Here is a 20,829-nt window from a genome sequence, read left to right on the forward strand (position 1 = left end):
ACATGACCTCATAAATAACGTCTTTCATGGCGTACTAGTTTCTCATTTCATAACTTTGACATAGATATTTATATGCACATTTGGATTACAACAATTAACTTTAGGCAGACAGATAGAGGTGTCTTATGTTCGTGTGGAATTACATATTAAGGTAAAATGATCTTCATATGCCCTACTTTATGTACTATGTTAAGAGTGAGTATGGTTTTACACCACTTTTAGCAATATTCCAGCAATATCGTGGCGGGGGACACCAGAAATTGGCTTCACACATTGTACACATGTGGGGAATCGAACCCGGGCATTCGGCGTGACGAACGAACGCTTTAACCACTAGGCTACCCGACCGCCCCGCTATCTTAAGAGGGCAAACACGTAAACTAAAATCAATCCACAACCATCTTCCTTCTTCAATTTTCCTTCTTAACAACTCCGGTCTCAATATTATCAACATATTACGTTGTTTTCTGTATGTTGAAATGGTGAGGTACTTCTCAGGTTCGATTTAGTCTTTAAACTTTTAAATATGTTATATCTTGAACTAAAACTTTCTTAAAATGATCAAAACTTGATAATGATAAACTTCTAAATTCTCTACAAAACTTAGATGAGTCTTTAATACATGAGTTAAGTTTTGTTTGTTTTATAAGCTGATAACTGGATTTTGATACTTTGCACATATGTTTGTATTATTTCTCATGTGACCAGAAATTCGTTTACTTTCATTTGACTTTTTGGGGCGGTATATTCTCCGATGACGTCTTGCTTCCCGTTTAGGCTGTACACAGTTCAAATTATGAAACCCATTTTGTGGCTTGTTTCTATGAACAACAAGTTTCTGCATACAATCAGCTACATTGAGAATAGTGTTTACAAACATTTCTGAACCAACAGTGATATTACTATTACAGTAATATACTTGTCACTTTTTCAATAGAAGGAGACGAAATATTAAGAATACCTCAAAATGTATTGTTCACATCCCATCTGTATTTAACGATTTTTCAAGATTCTCGGCATATAAATCCTGATGTACATTTTGTTTGGAATTATGGTCAGAGTGAAATTTAAAAAACAGAGTCAATGGCATATGTTTGGAATCGACCTTACAGTCCCTAGGAAATTGTATGTACGTGAACAAAACCAATAAAATATTCGACCACACTGCACCCTTGCTGAGATATATAGGTGAACCTCTCTTCCATATCACCACCTGGTCTTGCATTAAATATGTACAAATTATGAGTAAAACGTAACTCGAATTTCGTCCGAAGGCTTTAACAACATTTACGTGTGACTGTCAGTGATTTATAAGAGCTGACTGTTCCTCGGGAAAAGCTATGGTATCGAGGCCTGGCTGGTCACGTGTCTCTGCTGGGTTAGTACCCAACCTACACGAGCGTACAGGTCTCCGCAGATGATGACCTCACAGTAATGGTCAGCATGCCAAGTCAGCCACTGGTCAACGTTCTCCATGGCAGAGCCGGTAGGAGGAGCATACATTCCAAACAGTAACACAGCATTGCTACCACAAAAATGCTCTCTTACTCTTTAAACATTCTCCGTTATCTATGTCAGTTGTAATTTTTTTGGCAGTATGTTGTTATTGTCTTGTCCCTAACAAGATGTCTTAGCTAACCTATGACCTTCAGAGTGCTGAGATATGGCTACTGCTTTGTCATTGAAAGTTTCGAGTTTGGGTTGGTTTGTTGTTTTACGCCGCACTCAGCAATATTCCAGCTATATGACGGCGGTCTGTAAATAATCGAGTCTGGACCAGACAATCTAGTGATTAATATCATGGGCATCGATCCACCCAATTGGGATCGATGACATGCATCAACCAAGTCAGCGAGCCTGACCACCCGACTCCGTTAGTCGCCTCTTACGACAAACATAGTCGTCTTTTACGGCAAGCATGGGTTGCTGAAGATGTCAGTGTCTGGATACACTGTGTGCACTGATCTGATAGCTGCAACTTCTCATTCTGTCTGGATGACCCGAGGTGCAGGCTCTGTCCCAACTGTATGTGACGTTGCTCAGGAAGGTGAACATTTGCACGCTAGTTTCTCTTGCTCTGTCTGTTAATTGGGCAAACACAACCGGATACACGGCACCGTTGAGCATACAATGGGCTGCATAACGTTGATACCAAAGTTTTGGAAACACATAAAATGTCTTGCAGTAGCGACAGACCTTGTGAAACACCTGCTGACCGACAGCCTGGGATGTCAGAAACTCTTCCCGTTCAGTGTTTGACGTATGTGATGTTTCACAAACCTCACTGTTTTATAGGGGGCACAGGTGGCCCAGTCGTCTAAGGCGCCGCGATTCGCTGTGGAGAGTTGCGTCCCATGGGCACACAAGAAACCTATGATTGTGGGTTCGAATTTTCTAGGTTTGTCAGCACCATACCCGTGCTCGTGGGTTTCACCGAAGTGGTTAAACGTCTGACACCGGCATCACTTCGGGCTTTCCTCCCACATTATGATGACACGCCGCGATATAACTGGAATACTTTTAAAAGCGTCGTTAAACCCAACTAACTCACCCACTCACTGTTTTATAGCTTTTACAATGATAGGATTGTATTGGGGATGTCACAACGTGTTAATTTCACCTTCATTTTTGCTCACTGTACAAGTTAAGTAAATTTCATAAGTAACATCCCTTACAAAAGAACTATTCTGTTTGATAAATTGACAGAAAATACTTAGGGATTTTACTCTACAGAAGCCAGTTTCTAGACTTCCAATACAATATTAATTGTCAATGCAAGAGAATAACCAGCCTAGATTTTCGGCCGAAACAGATTCCATTTGGCGTACATGGCACATGTCTGTCGAAAGTAAAGTTAATAATCATTCATAATCCCGAAACTAAACACTGTTTAGCTTGATATGAAAAGAGTATGGGTTAACAGAAAGTACAGATGGAAGCACACTGGGAGAAAACCTTATGTTTCAGTGGCCAATCAGCAGCTTACCCGCACGTGACCCGCACGTGACCTGCACGTGTTGCTTCTGGCCATGTACATGTAGCCAAGAGGCCCATGATGAGTGATTAAGAAGTCTTAAGTCTGAGAAGATTCTTAAGTCACATTCACAAACATATTTAGCACAAAGAGTACACTCCTTAATTTATGACTACTCGAGAGGACGTTTAGAGACTTACGAATTTTCTTAACACTTTGGGACGGTCGGGTAGCCTTGTGGTTAAAGCGTTCGCTCGTCACGCCGAAGACCCGGGTTCGATTCCCGACATTGGTATACTGGAACATGTGTGGCACATTCTTGGACGTCGGTTACGGGCAAAGGATCCACCAGTGCAGATTCTGGCATCTTTACCGGCAACATTGGACCGGTAATGGCAGCAATTGCCCTTTGGCCGTATCGGAAGAGGCTGTCATCCAGGCAATATTGAACATTGTCATCATTATCTGATTTCGTTAGGCAAGAGCTTCATCTTCAAGATGGCATTTATTTTTGCATCTTATTAATTTCCTTGTGTACTCGCGTGGGCTTAAACATGAAGCGGGTTTACTATTTCATGATGCGTATTTCATTACCTGTGAATGACAGTTGCTTTCTGACATTGATCAGCCCGGCGTAAAACCATACTCACTCACTCACTCTTAACCCTTCACACACAGAGCTATGCCAGCTAAGAATTTTCAGAATAAAATGATTTGGACCCAATTATTAAATAAATAAACAGTAATGATTATTTGACGTAAGGGTAAGAAAACATTTACATTTCACTACTCCAATCACATGAAACAAGTGTTCTATACCTTAGTAGTTACATAACTTAATAATAATAGCTCACCGACTCTACATGTAGCTCTCCCTGAAAAACTGAATACAGAATACAAAACATTTACAGGGTGTCTTACAGATCTTGTGTCATCGAACTGCGCGTCCAATGATATTATTTACATGGAGCAGAAAGGATCCAGAAAGGGGTGTTGGGGTTGCAAGGATCAACTGTTGGTTGAAAACCTAGAGCGTTCAATCCCCGATTTCGACATGACTATTAGAAAATACCGCTGAGATCAAGGAGCTGAATGTAAACGAAGACAGTCCCCGTTTTATTTATTGTTTCATTGTCGAAATGGGATCCATTAGATCGGTGGTCAGGATCGGTTATTTTGTTGAATGCTTGTAATCGCATTTCGACGGCGCCAAACATTGCATATAATATCATCACTGGCTTGTCTATTCCAGAATGGACCGCCTCCGTGGTCTAGTGGTAGAGCGTCCGCCAGGAGAGCGGAAGGCCCGGGATTCGATCCCCGGCCGCGTCATACCAAAAGACGTTAAAATGGTACTTGTTGTTACCCTGTCTGGCGCTCGGCATTAAGGGGCTAAAACAAGGACTGGTCGGCTCGGAGTCAGTATACTGTGTCTGAGTGGGGTATTCATTTTAAACTGCGGCATGGTATCTCAGTGAGCTAGCACCATAAATCGGCATCAGTCAGGTCTAGTACAAGCATTCACACAAACACACACGCACGTGCATGCACGTCGCTAAGTGCAATAATCTTGGACGCGACGTTAAACCCCATTTCACCTCACCTCACCTACTCCAGACTCTATGACGTACAGGTTTCCTTCAAATAGCTGGAATACTGTTTATGAAACACAAACAAACCAAACACCGTCAGTTGAATTTTGACTAATGGATTTAATTTAATTAGAAAGAACTGTACTAATAATTTATTTCAAGAATAATCTTCTTATGAAAACATCTCAATGTTGTTGTCAAATTATAAAAAAAGAATGTTGCAATATGTGTTTACTTTCTTTCAGCCGGTTTATCCCAACAATGACATTTGGCCTTCTCGTCGGCGGCGTGCGCACGTGACAACTATTAAATGTATCCCTACGCCACTGTCAACATGTCGTCATCCAGAGAGAAGAAGTTATGAATAACAGGTATACAGTCACAATGTAGTTCAGTTGAATCACTTCGTGATTCCCTTTCTCCTATCGTGTGGGATTATTCGTTGCTCACGCATGTTATTGAAAAACTGGAGAAATGTAAACACATGGTGCAGTGTACGGTATTATACCTACTGTGTTGTTATAGTCTCGTCACGATCTATGCGTTTTCTCGTTAATACGTTCGTAAATATGTGTATAACCTTGAGTACAATATAATCTTTTCATGTTACAAAATCTCGTCTCCCTGGCTTCTGGGTCAGGACGACATCAGTTGTATTCTGTATACTAGTAGTTGTCAAGAAGATATTATCACTAAGTCTCACAAATCAGTTTTAGTCAAGAGTTCACCATTACCTCGTGCTTGTCGTAAGAGGCGACAAATGGGATCGGATGGTCAGACTCGTTGACTTGATTGATGCATGCATCGTATCCCGATTACGTAGATCGATGCTCATGATGTCAATCATCGGATTGCTTGGCACAGACTCGATTATTTACAGACCGCCGTTATAACTGGAATATTGATGAGTACGGCGTTAAACAACAAACAAACAGATCACTTTTCGTGAACAACAAGCAAATAAACAGATCACTTCTCGTGAACAACAAGCCCACAAAACGGATCACTTCTCGTGAACAGCAAACAAACAGATAACTTCTTGTGAACAACAAACTAACAGATCACTTCTCGTGAACAACAATCAAACAGATCACTTCTCGTGAACAACAAACAAACAGATCACTTCTCGTCGGCCATAAAGGGTAATATGTGGCATACTGTGGTCAAGTGGATGGCGGGGTATTGTGGAGGTACTGCATTGTTCACAAGCATACTGATGAAACTACACCGAGGACAACCAATGTTAAAAAACCACGGAAACACACAGTGTCTGACATATATTCATTTATTCAGAAGACCAGTTGTTCATCATTAAAGTAGATGTGAACAGCCAAGCGTCTTGTTTCAAATAAAGATGTTTACACAAACAGTTTTCATAGTTTTTTTATTTGCCTCGATCAGAATATGCACTTGTGTTTGTAACAAGTCACAGCTCTACGTCAAGGGTCAGAGTTATGAAAACTGTCCAAACACTTGATCGCGACAACCGCTTCTCCGTATATACTTAACAAACACGATGCAGAAAGTATGGAAGGCTATCTTTCCTGAATAAAAGAATGCTGAAAAGAGACAAATATACCCGCGCACATCAACACACGCACACGCACACGCACACGCACATCAAGGCTGTCAACTTATTGTTCTAATGGCTTAATAAAAGCAACAAACCATTTCCACAATCAATTCAAATCTCCATTAGTGTACGATCGCGACTGTATCATGAGCATGTGTTTATGATCACTATCAAGTAGAGACGACACCAGGTCGGGAAGATGGGGGGTAGGTTAGAGCGTTCGCTCATCAAGCTGAATCGGGATCTGGGATCGATTCTACACATTGGAACCATTTTTGGTGTTCCCTGTCGTGATATAGCTGGAATATTACTACAAGTGGCCTAAATATCTCTCTCATTCATAGAACAGAGGTAATATAATGTAATGTAAGGACGCAGCACTACCTAAGGTGAAGTAGGTGTTATTTCCACATCCAGAATGGACACTGTTCCTGATACGGAGCCTCCGACGAATAGGATAGGTCTTCCCGTGGGACTCTTGGACGCCGAGACAAACCTGGAAACAGAGGACATTAACCGTGAGTACATGAATTGGAGATAAACCTACTGTGTTTGAATTTGAGTCTAACTGTAACCTCGTATTTTAATTTGGAAATGAGGCTCTCCTGAGAGGGGTGGAACGTGGGTAGGTTTGGGGTGACTTGGTCAGGGTGGGCGTTTGAGTGAGTGAGTTGGTGGGAGGGAGATTAGGGTGGTAAATGAGGGTGAATGAGTGAGTCAGTGAGCTGGGTCTAATAGTGCTTTGAACAGTATATATTTCAACTTCATGTCTTTAATTGATCCAGGTTATTGACACTGGTTACCAGTTTGGAAACCAACAATCATAATAACTGTGCTGCCAGGTCAAATATCTGTGGCGAGTTTGGGATACGAACCCATTATTAGCAAGCAGATCCTGACACGACAAAGGGACGCAACTCTTCTTCGAAATGTGGCGCCTCTGTCCACGATATTCTACTCGTATGTGAAACAAACTCGATTCATAACTGCTGTATGGCATAAATAGTATGACTATTGTGTTTAATTAAATGTCTCTTTTAGAAAGTCTACTTGGGGATAAATGGATGAGAATCGGGCAGTCACCACAACGAAGCTTTGTGGCATATAGATGAGGCGAGTTAAGGCAAGGGGGAGGATATTTATTGGACAGTAGTGACCGCACTGATTATATATGTATTGGATTTATTATGTTTTAATTACCATGTCATCATCATATGTACATGTATATTATATTTTGTCTCGCTTTAAGAGGAGGACCCACAATGCATTTCCAGGATCTGAGGACATTTTTTCCCAGCATTATCGGGAATATATCACCCCCCACCCCCTCCACCCACCCACCAACCCACCCACCCCACCCCAGAAGAATACACTTTGTCAGCCCCACAACAAAACGTCGCTCAGTGTCCGGCTGACCTTATACAGTCAGAGAGTTTGTACAACTGCTTTTGTTATCCTTCTATTTATCGGTGTGCGTGTCATAACTGAGTGAGTACTTTTGCGCTGAACGTACATGTTATCCTCGCAGTCGATCTCCGTGAGATCCCAGTCATCATACATCTGCTTCCAGGTCCTGCCTCGGGTCTCGGGGATGCCGGTATAGATGTGTTGGAACTTGGGGTGACTCAGGTCATCCTTGACGGAGTACGTGAAGATGGTGCCCGGTCTCTCGTTGGCCACGAAGAAGAGTGTGTAACCATCCACCTCCCCCACAGTCACATCTTCCGTCTCCACGCCCTGGGGGTAAAGATAGGACGATGAGTAGCCTATGGGGGTAAAGATAACGGTGAGTAGCCTCTGGGGGTAAAGATAACGGTGAGTAGCCCCTGGGGGTAAAGATAGGACGGTGAGTGGCCTCAGGGGGTAAAGATAGGACGGTGAGTAGCCTCTGGGGGTAAAGATAGGACGGTGAGTAGCCTCTGGGGGTAAAGATAACGGTGAGTAGCCACTGGGGGTAAAGATAGGACGGTGAGTAGCCCCAGGGGGTAAAGATAGGACGGTGAGTAGCCTCTGGGGGTAAAGATAGGACGGCGAGTAGCTCCTGGGTGTAAAGATAGGACGGTGAGTAGCCCCTGGGGGTAAAGATAGCACGGTGAGTAGCCTCTGGGGGTAAAGATAGGACGATGAGTAGCCTCTGTGGGTAAAGATAGGACGATGAGTACCCTCTGGTGGTAAAGGTAGGACGGTGAGTAGCCTCTGGGGGTAAAGATAGGACGGTGAGTAGCCTCTGGGGGTAAAGATAGGACGATGAGTAGCCCCTGGGGGTAAAGATAGGACGATGAGTAGCCGCTGGGGGTAAAGATAGGACGATGAGTAGCCTCTGGTGGTAAAGGTAGGACGGTGAGTAGCCTCTGGTGGTAAAGGTAGGACGGTGAGTAGCCTCTGGGGGTAAAGGTAGGACGGTGAGTAGCCTCTGGGGGTAAAGATAGGACGGTGAGTAGCCACTGGTGGTAAAGGTAGGACGGTGAGTAGCCTCTGGTGGTAAAGGTAGGACGGTGAGCAGCCTCTGGGGGTAAAGATAGGACGGTGAGTAGCCTCTGGGGGTAAAGATAGTACAATAAAATTGCATCATACATATTTTTGCCACTGATGCGTCAAATTAGGAAATGTCCTCCACACGTCGACCAAAACACTTTTTGAAAGCTTTACTGAGGCCTTGAATTATGTTACCCTGATTAAACATATCGAATGACGCTGTTCATCTTCATTGGCCTTTTTCTATTCCTCGTTCAGGGCCCACTTGCACAAAACGATCTTAGCGCGAAGACTATTGTAAGCCTATGTTAAATTATGGGAGTTAAGATCATCTTAGCGCTAAGATCGCTTTGTGCAAGTGGGCCCAGGTCGGTAAATCGGTGGAAGGAATTGGCTGTTTGATGGTTATTGAAGTATCAATATACCCGAAACTTAAGTTAATCTTCTTTGCCAAATTACCTTGCTCTGTCCTTGGCAATCCAAGCAGAAATTCTTATTAATTTGCATAAAGTAACAGACCAGAAGAAGGGAAGAACAGTTGTTGCCCATGGGGATGTCTACTTCTTGCCTAAATGTCTCACCTCCAAATTTTACATGGATATTATGAATGAGGAACTCCAGCAATTCACATATACCGTAATACGCGCCCCGCTCTAATAAGCGCCTACGGCGATATTTTCTGATATATTGGCTAGTGAACAATCCCAATAAGCAACCCTACCGATTGATCAATGTACACAAGCCTTATTTAATCGGTATTATACGCACACGTGTGTTATATGCACCCTTAATTATGGGCAATTATATTCTGGAAAAATATATCTGTCGTACATAAACATTTTAGGCTGTCAGCATAAACCACGAAATTCACGATCTTTCATTTATGTTTTTTTCCCACCAAAATAAGATCCTAATAAGATCCCCCTATTTCTAATATTGGGAACTCCCTGGGCGCTTATTACGTCGAATACGGTAGTTTTCTCAATGAACTTCAGCTGGCATTTGCTTTGACAAACTGTTCTGAACCTCTGAAGATAGACGTGCAAGTAAATATATGGCCGCTGTGTTCAGTAACAATAGCCCCATGGATCAAGGACTGAAGATTTATGGTAGGTTTGTCATGTGGTATCGTTGAAAAACTCGGCGTGAACTCCTGACTCTTGCTTCTACTGACCTACGACCTCCGTGGAGATCAGTATAAGAATTTATGAATAATGAGATCGAGTGGTCAGACTCTCTGACTTGGTTGATGCATGCTCATGAGGTCAATCACTGCACTGCCGGGCCAAGACACGATTATTTACAGAAAGCCATCATATAGCTTGAATATTGCTGAGTTGGGCGTCAAACAACAAACAAACAAACAAACAAACAAACAAACAAACAAACAAACACGTTACCTTGTTATCTGATCTCATGTCGAAACTGTTGTACGGTTGATCATGTTCATCATCAACTTCACAGTTGAACAGGTCATATTGCTGTTGGAGAGTTCTGATTGCGATGTCGTTGCCGCTGTCGTAGATGAGAGACATGTCTTCCGCTCTTCTGATAGACCAGCCCCTCCCTCCGTACGTAAACAAGGCCTTCAGGAACCCCCGGCTGTCCTTTTCAGATGGTGATACACCATATTTGAGTCTCCCTGTAAGAATCACATATCTTGTACACGCCTTGCAATGTTTTACGAGGACTGGGCCTCTACAATGGCGATGTGAAAAGAATACCACACGTTTGGGATTTATAATAGCTACGTTATCCTTGGAGAATGGAAAAAGTCAGAGAATTATATATTATGGTTTTCTGAACATTTCCCTCAAGTATTCCTTAATATTGCGTCTTGTACTCGAGGTGAAGTTCTCCTGTATTTCGACATATGGCGTAAGATATATAACATTTGATGTATCGGCGAATGCCATCATCTTGTTTCGAGATAGGGAGTAAGACAGTTGGGTTTAATCACTTTGTGAACATTATTCCAGTTATATCACGGCGTGTCAGCTTCATGTGGGAGGAAAGCCCGAAGTGATGCAGGTCTCAGACGTTTACAACTTTGGAGAAACCCGCGATCACGGGTTGGTGCTGACGAATAAAGAAACATAATCAGGGTGAATCTCTGATTCAAACCCACGATCATAGTTTACTGGTACGCCTAAGTGACGCAACTCGGCACAGTGAATTGCAGCGCCTTAGACGATTTGACAAAAGTGCCCCTTCCCCTTTGTTTCGAAATTCGGCCAGTTTTTCATACATGTATATTAGTTAGCAAGAAGCTCTTCGAGTTTTCACTTCACCACGTGAAATTCAGGCTGTAACAATCTTAAACTCACCCAATTTGCTGTTGTCTGAGAGTTGTCCCTGGGTTGTGAAGTCTATATGATAGAGATCTACAACACAATATTTCAAATGTAAACATTGAGGGATTCCCCAAATGAGTCAACCTTAGCCTATATCATCAGATATTGTGTGGTCAAGACATGACGTACTCCCATAGAATATCACAGGAATTTCATACGTTGTGAATCCCAGGAATCCTATATGCTATCGTTGTGAATCCCAGGAATCCTATATGCTATCGTTGTGAATCCCAGGAATCCTATATGCTATCGTTGTGAATACCAGGAATCCTATATGCTATCGTTGTGTATCCCAGTAATCCTATATGCTCTCGCTGTGAATCCCAGGAATCCTATATGCTATGGTTGTGAATCCCAGGAATCCTATATGCTATGGTTGTGAAACCCAGGAATATTATATGCCATCGTTGTGAAACCCAGGAATCCTATATGCTATGGTTGTGAAACCCAGGAATGCTATATGCTATGGTTGTGAATACCAGGAATCCTATATCCTATCGGTGTGAAACCCAGGAATCCTATATGCTATCGCTGTGAATACCAGGAATCCTATATGCTATGGTTGTGAAACCCAGGAATCCCATATGCTATCGTTGTGAAACCCAGGAATCCTATATGCTATCGCTGTGAACCCCAGGAATCCTATACGTTATCACTGTGAAAACCAGGAATCCTATACGCTATCGCTGTGAAAACCAGGAATCGTATATGCTATCGCTGTGAATACCAGGAGTCCTATACGTTATCGCTGTTAAACCCAGGCATCCTATATGCTATCGCTGTGAACCCCAGGAATCCTAAACGCTATCGCTGTGAACAATCGCTGCCGATCACTTCGATCCCATATGTTAACTGGAAATCTCATGTACGGTATAATTTTAAGATATTCTTGAATTAGTATATACAATGTATTACTAAATTAATTATACAATGAGAACGCTGATGTCAGACCTTGGGGTGGAATTCTGGAGCCACGCTCCTCCTCTGACCACTGATAGCTGCCATAGTCGTAGACCTTGGCGTCCCCCTCGTTCGCCATCACGAGGTAGTTCCCACCCTTGAACTGGAAGTGCACGAACGAGTCCGGTTGGTACATCCCGTAGATGGTATATGCGCTCATGTGAGCCCCTACAGCATGACGTGAAGGCACGAGTCAGTGGAAGTGAAGTGAATATTGTTTAACGCCGCAGCAAACAAGGTTTATAAGGTTATTATATTATATATAATCGCGACAGTGCCGGGCCAACAAGTGACCGAAAGCATGAGGATCACAGCCTGACCACCCGATCCCCAGTATAGTAGACTTCTACCACATGCATGAAATTCTAGGAATCAAATACATTGTCCTGACGGGGGGTGGGAGTGGGGTGGGGGTGGGGGTGGGGGTGGGGGGTTGATTGTGGGTGGTTCGAATCCCGGTTGGTCCCGATTATGTTTCTAGGTTTGTCAGCACCATACCAGTGCTCGTGGGTTTCACCGAAGTGGTAAACGTCTGAGACCTGCATCACTTCGGGCTTTCCTCCCACATTAAGCTGACACGCCGCGATATAACTTGAATACTGTTAAAAGTGGCGTTAAAACCCAACTCACTCACTCACTCAATTTTGTTGGGCCATGTGATAGTCTCGTACACGAAACTGGTTCCACTATGGTTTCCTACCCTTGCGGCCGAGAACACACGTGGGGCTGAGACGAGCCATACATCTGTCTTCGAATAATCAGGCACTGAGTGTGATCTCACTTTCCATGTCTGCTAACAGGGACAGTTGTCGCTCCGAATGTATACATTTGCAATTAAAATTGGTTTCAGAACAAAACATTGGGATCATGGGAAACGCCAAGCGCACTTTTGATCATGTACGTTAACATTGTGCTAATACTTACCGCCATCCCTATCACTAGGGTCTAGTGGCAAATAGCTCCAGTTCTTATAGCCTAGCCCGTACACCTCCGATATGGTCTGAGTCAGGAGATCCACAGTCGCCACAGCATTGTTCTCCTGTCAACAATAGTAACATGGTAAGCAGAAAATAATATTTGAATGAGTGAGTGTTTAGCGCCTCCTTGAACATCACGGCGCGTGGCTGATGAGGGGGAAAAGCCATAATGATGAAGGGCGTAGATGTTTACCTGGGACGGTGTTGACAAAGTAAAAGGTGAAATTCAGCACATCCTACACTGGTAAAGGAACGCAACTCTGTTTAATGAGTCGAGGCCAAAGAGACCAATTTATCCGCCCCTCCCCTAAATTTAATAGAATAGAATGCTCAGTCCGCATATTTGGAATATATAAGACATCACATTATTACATCTACTGCTACTACATCTACTAGGGGGCACGGGTGGCCCAGTCGTCTAAGGTGCCGCGATTCCCTGTGCAGAGTTGCGTCCCTTGGGCACGCCAGAAACCTATGATTGTGGGTTCGAATCCCGGTTCGCCCCGATTTTGTTTCTAGGTTTATCAGCACCATACCCGTGCTCGTGGGTTTCACCGAAATGGTAAACGTCTGAGACCTGTATCACTTCGGGCTTTCCTCCCATATTAGGCTGACACGATATAACTGGAATACTGTTAAAAGCGGCGCTAAACCAAACTCACTCACTCTACTACCGCTGCTGCTACTACTACTACCACTACTACTACCACTACTAGTACTACTACTACTACTACTACAATTATTATTGCTTCTATTACATCTACTACATCTACCATAACTTCTCCTACTGCTGCTGCAACTGCTACCTCTACTATTACTGCTACTGTTACTTCCACTACTACTACTTCATTTGGAATGTCTACGGGTCTTTTAAGCGAATCCGAGTATGATGCTTATAACAGCCCTGACCTGTAACATTATATATGCCGTGGTGTCGTCAGCGTTTATGGCGATGTATTCCGGTTCCACGTCGTTGGAGAAGGGGTTGTTGTTCTCCCGGTAAACGTGACGGACGCCGGACGCTTCCAGGGCTGGCACTCTGTGAACCAAGGTAGGTATTGGTGATTAATGTTTGTCTCAAGGTTAGTAGATCCTTAAGTGTTTCAGGTTTAAAGGTACAGGTTCCAGGTGACAGTGGTTGACAGCATGAGCAACTAGCCACGCCGTCAGGGTACGATGACACATGAAGAACCGGTGGTTGACAGTGTGAGCAACGGGCCACGCCGTCAGGGTACGATGACACACAGAGAACCAGTGGTTGACAGCATGAGCAGCTAGCAACGCTGTCAGGGTACGATGACACATGGAAAACCAGTGGTTGACAGCATGAGCAACTAGCCATGCCGTCAGGATACGATGACACGCGGAGAACCAGTGGTTGACAGCATGAGCAGCTAGTCACGCCGTCAGGATACGATAACACATGGGGAACCAGTGGCTGACAGTATGAGCATCTAGGCACGCCGTCAGGGTTGATGACACACAGAGAACCAGTGGCTGACAGTATGAGCATCTAGCCACGCCGTCAGGGTTGATGACACACAGAGAAACAGTGGCTGACAGTATGAGCATCTAGCCACGCCGCCAGGGTTGATGACACACAGAGAACCAGTGGTTGACAGCATGAGCAACTAGCCACGCCGTCAGGGTACGATGACACAGAGAGAGCCAGAATGCACTGTGGCCACCTGATCCTCGTGCTGGCCGGCCCTGCGACAGGCATGAGGTGTGGGGACCTATTTGGACGTGGAATCCACACAAGGAAACGTACGATTTAGACTTAAAACGACTGGTTGCGCTTTAGACCACGAAAAGGGAAAAATAGTTTTCTAAGTATGTGCGGGACATTTGAAACATGTATTTTTGGAGATGACAATTTATCATTTGTGGTTTTGTCCGGTTTTATTATGGTAAGTATTATTCAGATTCTTAACATTGTTTTCTCAGCCTGATTTACGTATGTCAACAACACAAACATTTAAAAAACATCTCCAACCTTTCTGCAGCAACCTACATCGCATATATTAATATCACGAAAACTAACGTGCAGTACCATCAGTACACAGGTACCTGTATATAACTGTAATTTAATTCCCAAAGATTGCAACGTCTTGAGACAAATACCTTGGGGAAGTATAAACTATTAACTCATGTCATTAGTAATGAATACCTGTCATTAAATCTTTCAAAATTCAGTGTGGAGACAAACATGTTGCTCCCGACTCCCGAGGGGAAGTTGACGATAACGACGAGCCCCGGGGGGTCAGTGATCTGGTTTGGGGGGTACTCGTACGCCTCGCCCTCCACAGCCACTATAATCTTGGAACAGTCCTTCGTCGGCTTGACCATGTCTGGTACGGCGCCCACTGGGAACAGGGAGATGATGAGAGCGAGTGAGTGAGTGAGCGAGTGAGTGAGTGAGTGAGTGAGTGAGTGAGTGAGTGAGTGAGTGAGTGAGTGAGTGAGTGAGTGAAATACCCTGAGTCACTGTTTCTCATTTTATAGATGCTAGTTCTTACCTGGTACTTGCAGAACTTCTCGAATCCGTTTGGTCACGGGGTTGTATCCCGAGAAGACTATCATCTTCCCATTGGTTCTGTCTGTCCTGTTGTCCATGGCCGTGAAGATGTGACCCCCACAGAACTCCACGTCCGTGAACTCCATGCCCGGGTACTCCAGGTAGGCAACGATAATCATGTGGCTGGGGTTCGACACGTCGATAGCATGCACGACGGTATCACCTGGCAACAAGGAGGAATATTGACGAAGACGTTAAAGCTTAACTTAAACTGACGTTTTCTCGCCTTTCAACGTCTGAAATGTTTCTTTGTAAAGATAAAATGTAACTGTGTCCGCTAAGCTAAAAAGAATGGAAATATATAACTTTAAATCCTACGTGTCAGTCATTTTTTTATTGATAATGAATTGTTTTGTTTTTTAAATTTCCCACATCATATGAAGCAGACTCCGTTATCCGTGCTTGACAACTGACATTTTATTTAAACCGATATCACTGTGCCTTATTATATATTCCGCTACCTAATAAGCTGAAGGAATTGCAGTTTAAAATTATACATAACATTGTAAAATGTGGCTTTTTAAGCTCAACATAAGTGAAACACCAGATACCTCCTTCAATCAGTTCATTATTGTATGGTTCGTAAGAAACACTGATCCTGTATTTGAATTTCCTAACCTTCATATAAAGTATTTTATATATAAGTCTCATTATACATATATTAAATTAGTGGTAGGAAATAATATTACTGATTTCGTGGGTTTCACCGAAGTGGTAAACGTCTGAGACCTACATCACTTCGGGCTTTCCTCCCACATTAAGCTGACACGCCGCGATATTACTTGAATACTGTTCAAAACGGCGTTAAACCCAACTCACTCACTCACTCACTCAAATTACATATAGGCATGGCATTATTAGTACACTGAAATTTCAAAATGTATTCTGAAAAAAGAAAGAAAAGGGATAGGCATCTTTACATAGTGGGGTTAAAGTGACATAAATTAGTTACAAAAATTACGTGCGATGCAATTCCCTTTTGCGGGTGAATAGTTGACTTGCCATTGCATGTGTTTGTGATGGGATGCCACGATCGCCTTTTCGCGAACATTTGCGATAACAGCTACCAATGCAGTGTCATGTTATACATAGCTATTTAAACTAAACCAGGACAACCAAAGATTTACTAGGAGAAATGTGCGATAGCGGTTTTTTTGTAAGTTTGCAAAGTTTAGATAAAAATAGCCCGAGCATTAAACACGAGTGAATCGTCTGATTAAAATTCTCGGAATCAACTGGACTTTAGTTCACTCTGATAAAAACAACAACTCTTTTCCAGACTGGGCAATTCCCATCTGACTTTCAAGGGTGCTTTAGTTCGTAATAAAAGTTCTTTCCATAATCATAAGAACACTTTGCCAAAAGCAAAGTACATTGTACCATTCCGACTATATCATAAACATGTGTTTATGAATGACTATCAAATAGGGATGACAGCGGGTGTTTGTGAAAGGCGAATATATCCTGCCCCACCAGTGGCACTCGTCACCAAACACATGCAAAGGCAAGTCACGTGTCCACATGGTTTGATTGTCATTCTAGAAGATGGCAAGTAGGTAAAAAACGTACAACATTATCGATAACAACTTCTTGTTTATTGTATATGGTGACGTTTTCGATGTAGATTCTTACACCGATAATGATGAGGGGTGTATATGCATGATATGTTGTGATAAGCTGCAGATTAACAATGACAACAACAGGCCCGTGAAGACTCCGGGGTAGAATAGGTCTTCAGCAACCCATACTTGCCGTAAAAGGCGACTATGCTTGTCGTAAGGAGCGGCTAACGGGATCGGGTGGTCAGGCTCGCTGACATGGTTGATGCATGTCATCGATCCCAATTGGGTGGATCGATGCCCATGATATCAATCACTGGATTGTCTGGTCCAGACTCGATTATTTACAGACCGCCGTCATATAGTTGGAATATTGCTGAGTGCAGCGTTAAACAACAAACAACAAAAGAACAGGTAATCGATATATTACAACAGGTAATAGATATACAGTAAGAATATGGATTAAAGGGATTGAACGGTTGTGACAAACTGTTTGGATGCTAATTAAATTAAGGAAGAGAATTTATGGATGACAACGTCTTTATTATGAGGAAAACAACGTTTCAGAGTATAAACATTGTGTTCCTCATAATAAAGAAGTTGACATCCATAAATTCACTCCCTTATGTGTATCACTTCTAAATGTCATTCAAAGACATAATTAAAATAGTCTATTGCTTGATTAGATCTCCACAAGCAGACGGGATGTAATGCTCTTGATCTCTGTTGATCTAAGGTTTGTGACGGCGTTTTTCTATATAGCTTCTGAGAGTTTTCTTTGGGTAAAGTCCTGATGTTTGGTTGAGAGGATCTGGACATTGACAAACTGAGAGATGTTTTACTGGTGGTCTGAGAGGGCTGATTTGCTGTCTGCTGTTGAAGTCAAATGTTCTTTGATGCGGGTATCTTTCCCAAACGAGTAATCAATAAGATTAACTGTGACGCGTACATTGATGAAACCTTCCGCCAGGTAGATACCCGCATCAAGGAACATTTTTTTATCAAAGAACAGAGATCAGGGGTGTTATATCTCGTCTGCCTATGAGTGAGTGAGTGAGTGAGTTGGGTTTAATGCCACTTCTAACAGTATTCCAGCTATATCGCGGCGTGTCAGCTTAATGTGGGAGGAAAGCCCGAAGTGATGCAGGTCTCAGACGTTTACCACTTCGGTGAAACCAACGAGCACGGGTATGGTGCTGACAAACCTAGTAACAATCGGGGCGAACTGGGATTCGAACCCACAATCATAGGTTTCTGGCATGCCCAAGGCGAATCGTGGCGCCTTAGACGAATGGGCCACCCGTGCTCCCCCCCCCCCCCCCCCCCCCAGAAGTTGTTGTCCAAAGAGTTGTACGTTTTCTTACCTCTAAGATTAAAATTAAGTTTCTAGTATTCCAATCAAAAACGGAATTTGTTTTTTAAAATCATTCTATAAATATAGTTAGTCTATAAAATAATCAGCATTGCATAAAACTTCAACGCCAGACAATAACCAGTTTCGAATGGTGCACTGAAAAGCAGCGAGAAACCCATTTTTAAGGCATATACGTTTTGATACCCACTCACCGACTGTGTAAAGAATTTTGTTGTCCGAATCATACGCAAGTTGTTCTACGGCAACTTCAGACAGAGAGTATTTGGCACCATTCTGGTAGGTGTACGGCAGAAATATCGTGGACCGTCGTCGTAGTCGGACGTCAATATCAGCCAGAGCTGCCGTTACAACGGCGAGACAGATCAAGAGTTTCAGCATCACGATGCAGTGGTGGGCGTTTGGCGAGATGCGGCTTAGTGTGACTGCTGGGTATGGCGAGATCGGGCCTATATAGAGAAGAAGGGAAGCACGAGTTACATTCTCAAAGATCACGAGTGTTAACGATGCATTATAACGCCTTTTTTAATTTCTACCACGCTTTCGACACACATTCACTTTTGATAACTGATAGCCTGTTACACGCGTACACTACCTTGTTTGGTTTCTTGTAAAGACTGACCGCCTCCGTGGTCTAGTAGTAGAGCGTCCGCCCGGAGAGCGGAAGGTCCGGGGTTAGATCCCCGGCCGCGTCATACCAAAAGACGTTAAAAGATGGTACTTGTTGTTACCCTGTCTGGCGCTCGGCATTAAGGGGCTAAAACAAGGAGTGGTCGGCTCCGAGTGGGGTATCCATGTAAAACTGCGGCATGGTATCTCAGTGTGCTAGCACTATAAATCGGCATCAGTCCGGACTAGTACAAACAGCCACACACACACACGTGTGCATGCACGTCGCTATATAAGTACAATAATCATGGACGCGACGTTAAACCCCACCTCACCTCACCTCTTGTAGAGACTCGATGGCGAGGGTGGTGAATGGAGTGGATCGAGGCTGGCATTCCTGGGTTGTTTCTCACGAAACTTCTGTTTGAAAGGTACCATGCTGATCTTACATTCTCTATTACAATTCCGCAAGGAACTACGTTGGTAAGTCTCAAGTTCTGCGATTCACCCTGCGGAGATTCCTTGTTAGAATTGGTCCCCTGTTGGTCGTTAGATGCGGCTTATAAGATTGGTGGTCTGTCTCGTTGATATGGTTGATTGCTTAAGCATCATATCCCAACGGCGTTTATCTTTGCTCATGATATCAATCACTGGTTCGTCTGGCCCAGACTCGATTATTTACAAGCCGCCGCCATGTAGCCGGAGTGTTATAGAGTGTTGCATTAAACAACAAACAAATAATACACTGCAATGAAAACTATCAGTTTCCATGAATAAATATTTCTCCATCCGGGTTTGCTTCTTAAACATATGAAGTTTTATTCCAACACCAGATAATAAAAAAGTGACCATCTTTGAAATCTTTTAAATGATCTTTTTGTAAAGTTTATATGCTTAACCAATAAGGCAATGGACTTAATCCCTGTTGCTTATTGTTTCAATGCTTTTTCTTTTTAGACCCAGCGCACAATATAACGTCGCGGATGCTTCCAGCAGGGCAGGACATGCTTACTCTCATACCTAAAGTGCCGCCTCTGTGGTCTAGTAGTAGAGCACGTCGCTATATAAGTGCAATAATCTTGGACGCGACGTTAAACCCAATTTCAACTCACCTCACCTCATACCTAAAGTACTCATGGAAATGAAAAAAACTGTTTTGCTGGATTTAATAATCGACACAAAGCATAACGAAGATGTAAATACGAAATAACAAAACAACTGGAAAAGTAATAGTCTTGATTTGCTAGTTTTATCTCAGTGCTCAATACAAAATGTACTTTACAGGAGGTAATTTGTAGGCACTTTCAACATTTAAAAAATAAAACTAAGTCCAAATTGACATGCAGAAACAGGCTATAGGCATTATGCAAATAAGCCTGGAAAAAAGTTATCAAAACAACAATGAAAATAACAGCTATGTTTATGTACATAATAATAATGACATGTAGGTGGTTGTTTGAGAAGGGAATATGTTACTTTTACGTTCTTATATTTTGACGATGATTCACTATCCCACAATGCCACTCACAAATCACTAACTACTGACAAATCACATGCACGTGGGTTTCAAGCACCTGTTTTCACCTGTCGTCATGGTGTCAGAGGTCATGGACATTCACCTTGATCTACTAACACCTGGATATGCTCAGTTTCACAATAGTCTATTTTGTTCATATTTTTACACACTTTTACGTGTAAAAAGACATAAAAACCTTTGATACGCTGTATTTGTGCCAAGGCCCAATTAAAACTAATTGAGTTGTTTGACTATTTATATATTTTGTATATTAACTGCATTTATTTAAA

General features: G+C 42.9%; 1 protein-coding gene across 1 annotated transcript; it reads right to left on the minus strand.

Moving 5' to 3' along the window:
• Positions 1-6,523: 6,523 nt before the first annotated feature.
• LOC139453885 (mesenchyme-specific cell surface glycoprotein-like) lies at positions 6,524-18,815 on the minus strand. The gene is made up of 10 exons (XM_071235333.1): positions 18,609-18,815; positions 15,425-15,646; positions 15,076-15,271; positions 13,815-13,944; positions 12,853-12,967; positions 11,920-12,096; positions 10,942-10,998; positions 10,015-10,256; positions 7,653-7,876; positions 6,524-6,635 (listed from the first exon to the last, which is right to left on the minus strand). Exons 1-10 carry the CDS (start codon positions 18,793-18,795, stop codon positions 6,524-6,526), a joined length of 1,662 nt encoding a protein of 553 aa, XP_071091434.1. The 5' UTR covers positions 18,796-18,815.
• Positions 18,816-20,829: the final 2,014 nt, after the last annotated feature.

This window comes from Haliotis cracherodii, unplaced genomic scaffold (assembly GCF_022045235.1).
Source record: "Haliotis cracherodii isolate W230 unplaced genomic scaffold, xgHalCrac1.p SCAF_10, whole genome shotgun sequence".
Lineage (NCBI taxonomy): Eukaryota > Metazoa > Mollusca > Gastropoda > Lepetellida > Haliotidae > Haliotis > Haliotis cracherodii.

Excerpts from the sequence above, each read along its gene's own strand:
- LOC139453885 (XM_071235333.1), bottom strand. The coding sequence starts at position 18,795 with ATGCTGAAACTCTTGATCTGTCTCGCCGTTGTAACGGCAGCTCTGGCT. Across the intron at positions 12,097-12,852 it reads CCCTAGTGATAGGGATGGCG|GGGCTCACATGAGCGCATAT; the intron begins GTAAGTATTAGC and ends GTCATGCTGTAG. Across the intron at positions 7,877-10,014 it reads ACATGAGATCAGATAACAAG|GGCGTGGAGACGGAAGATGT; the intron begins GTAACGTGTTTG and ends CTTTACCCCCAG.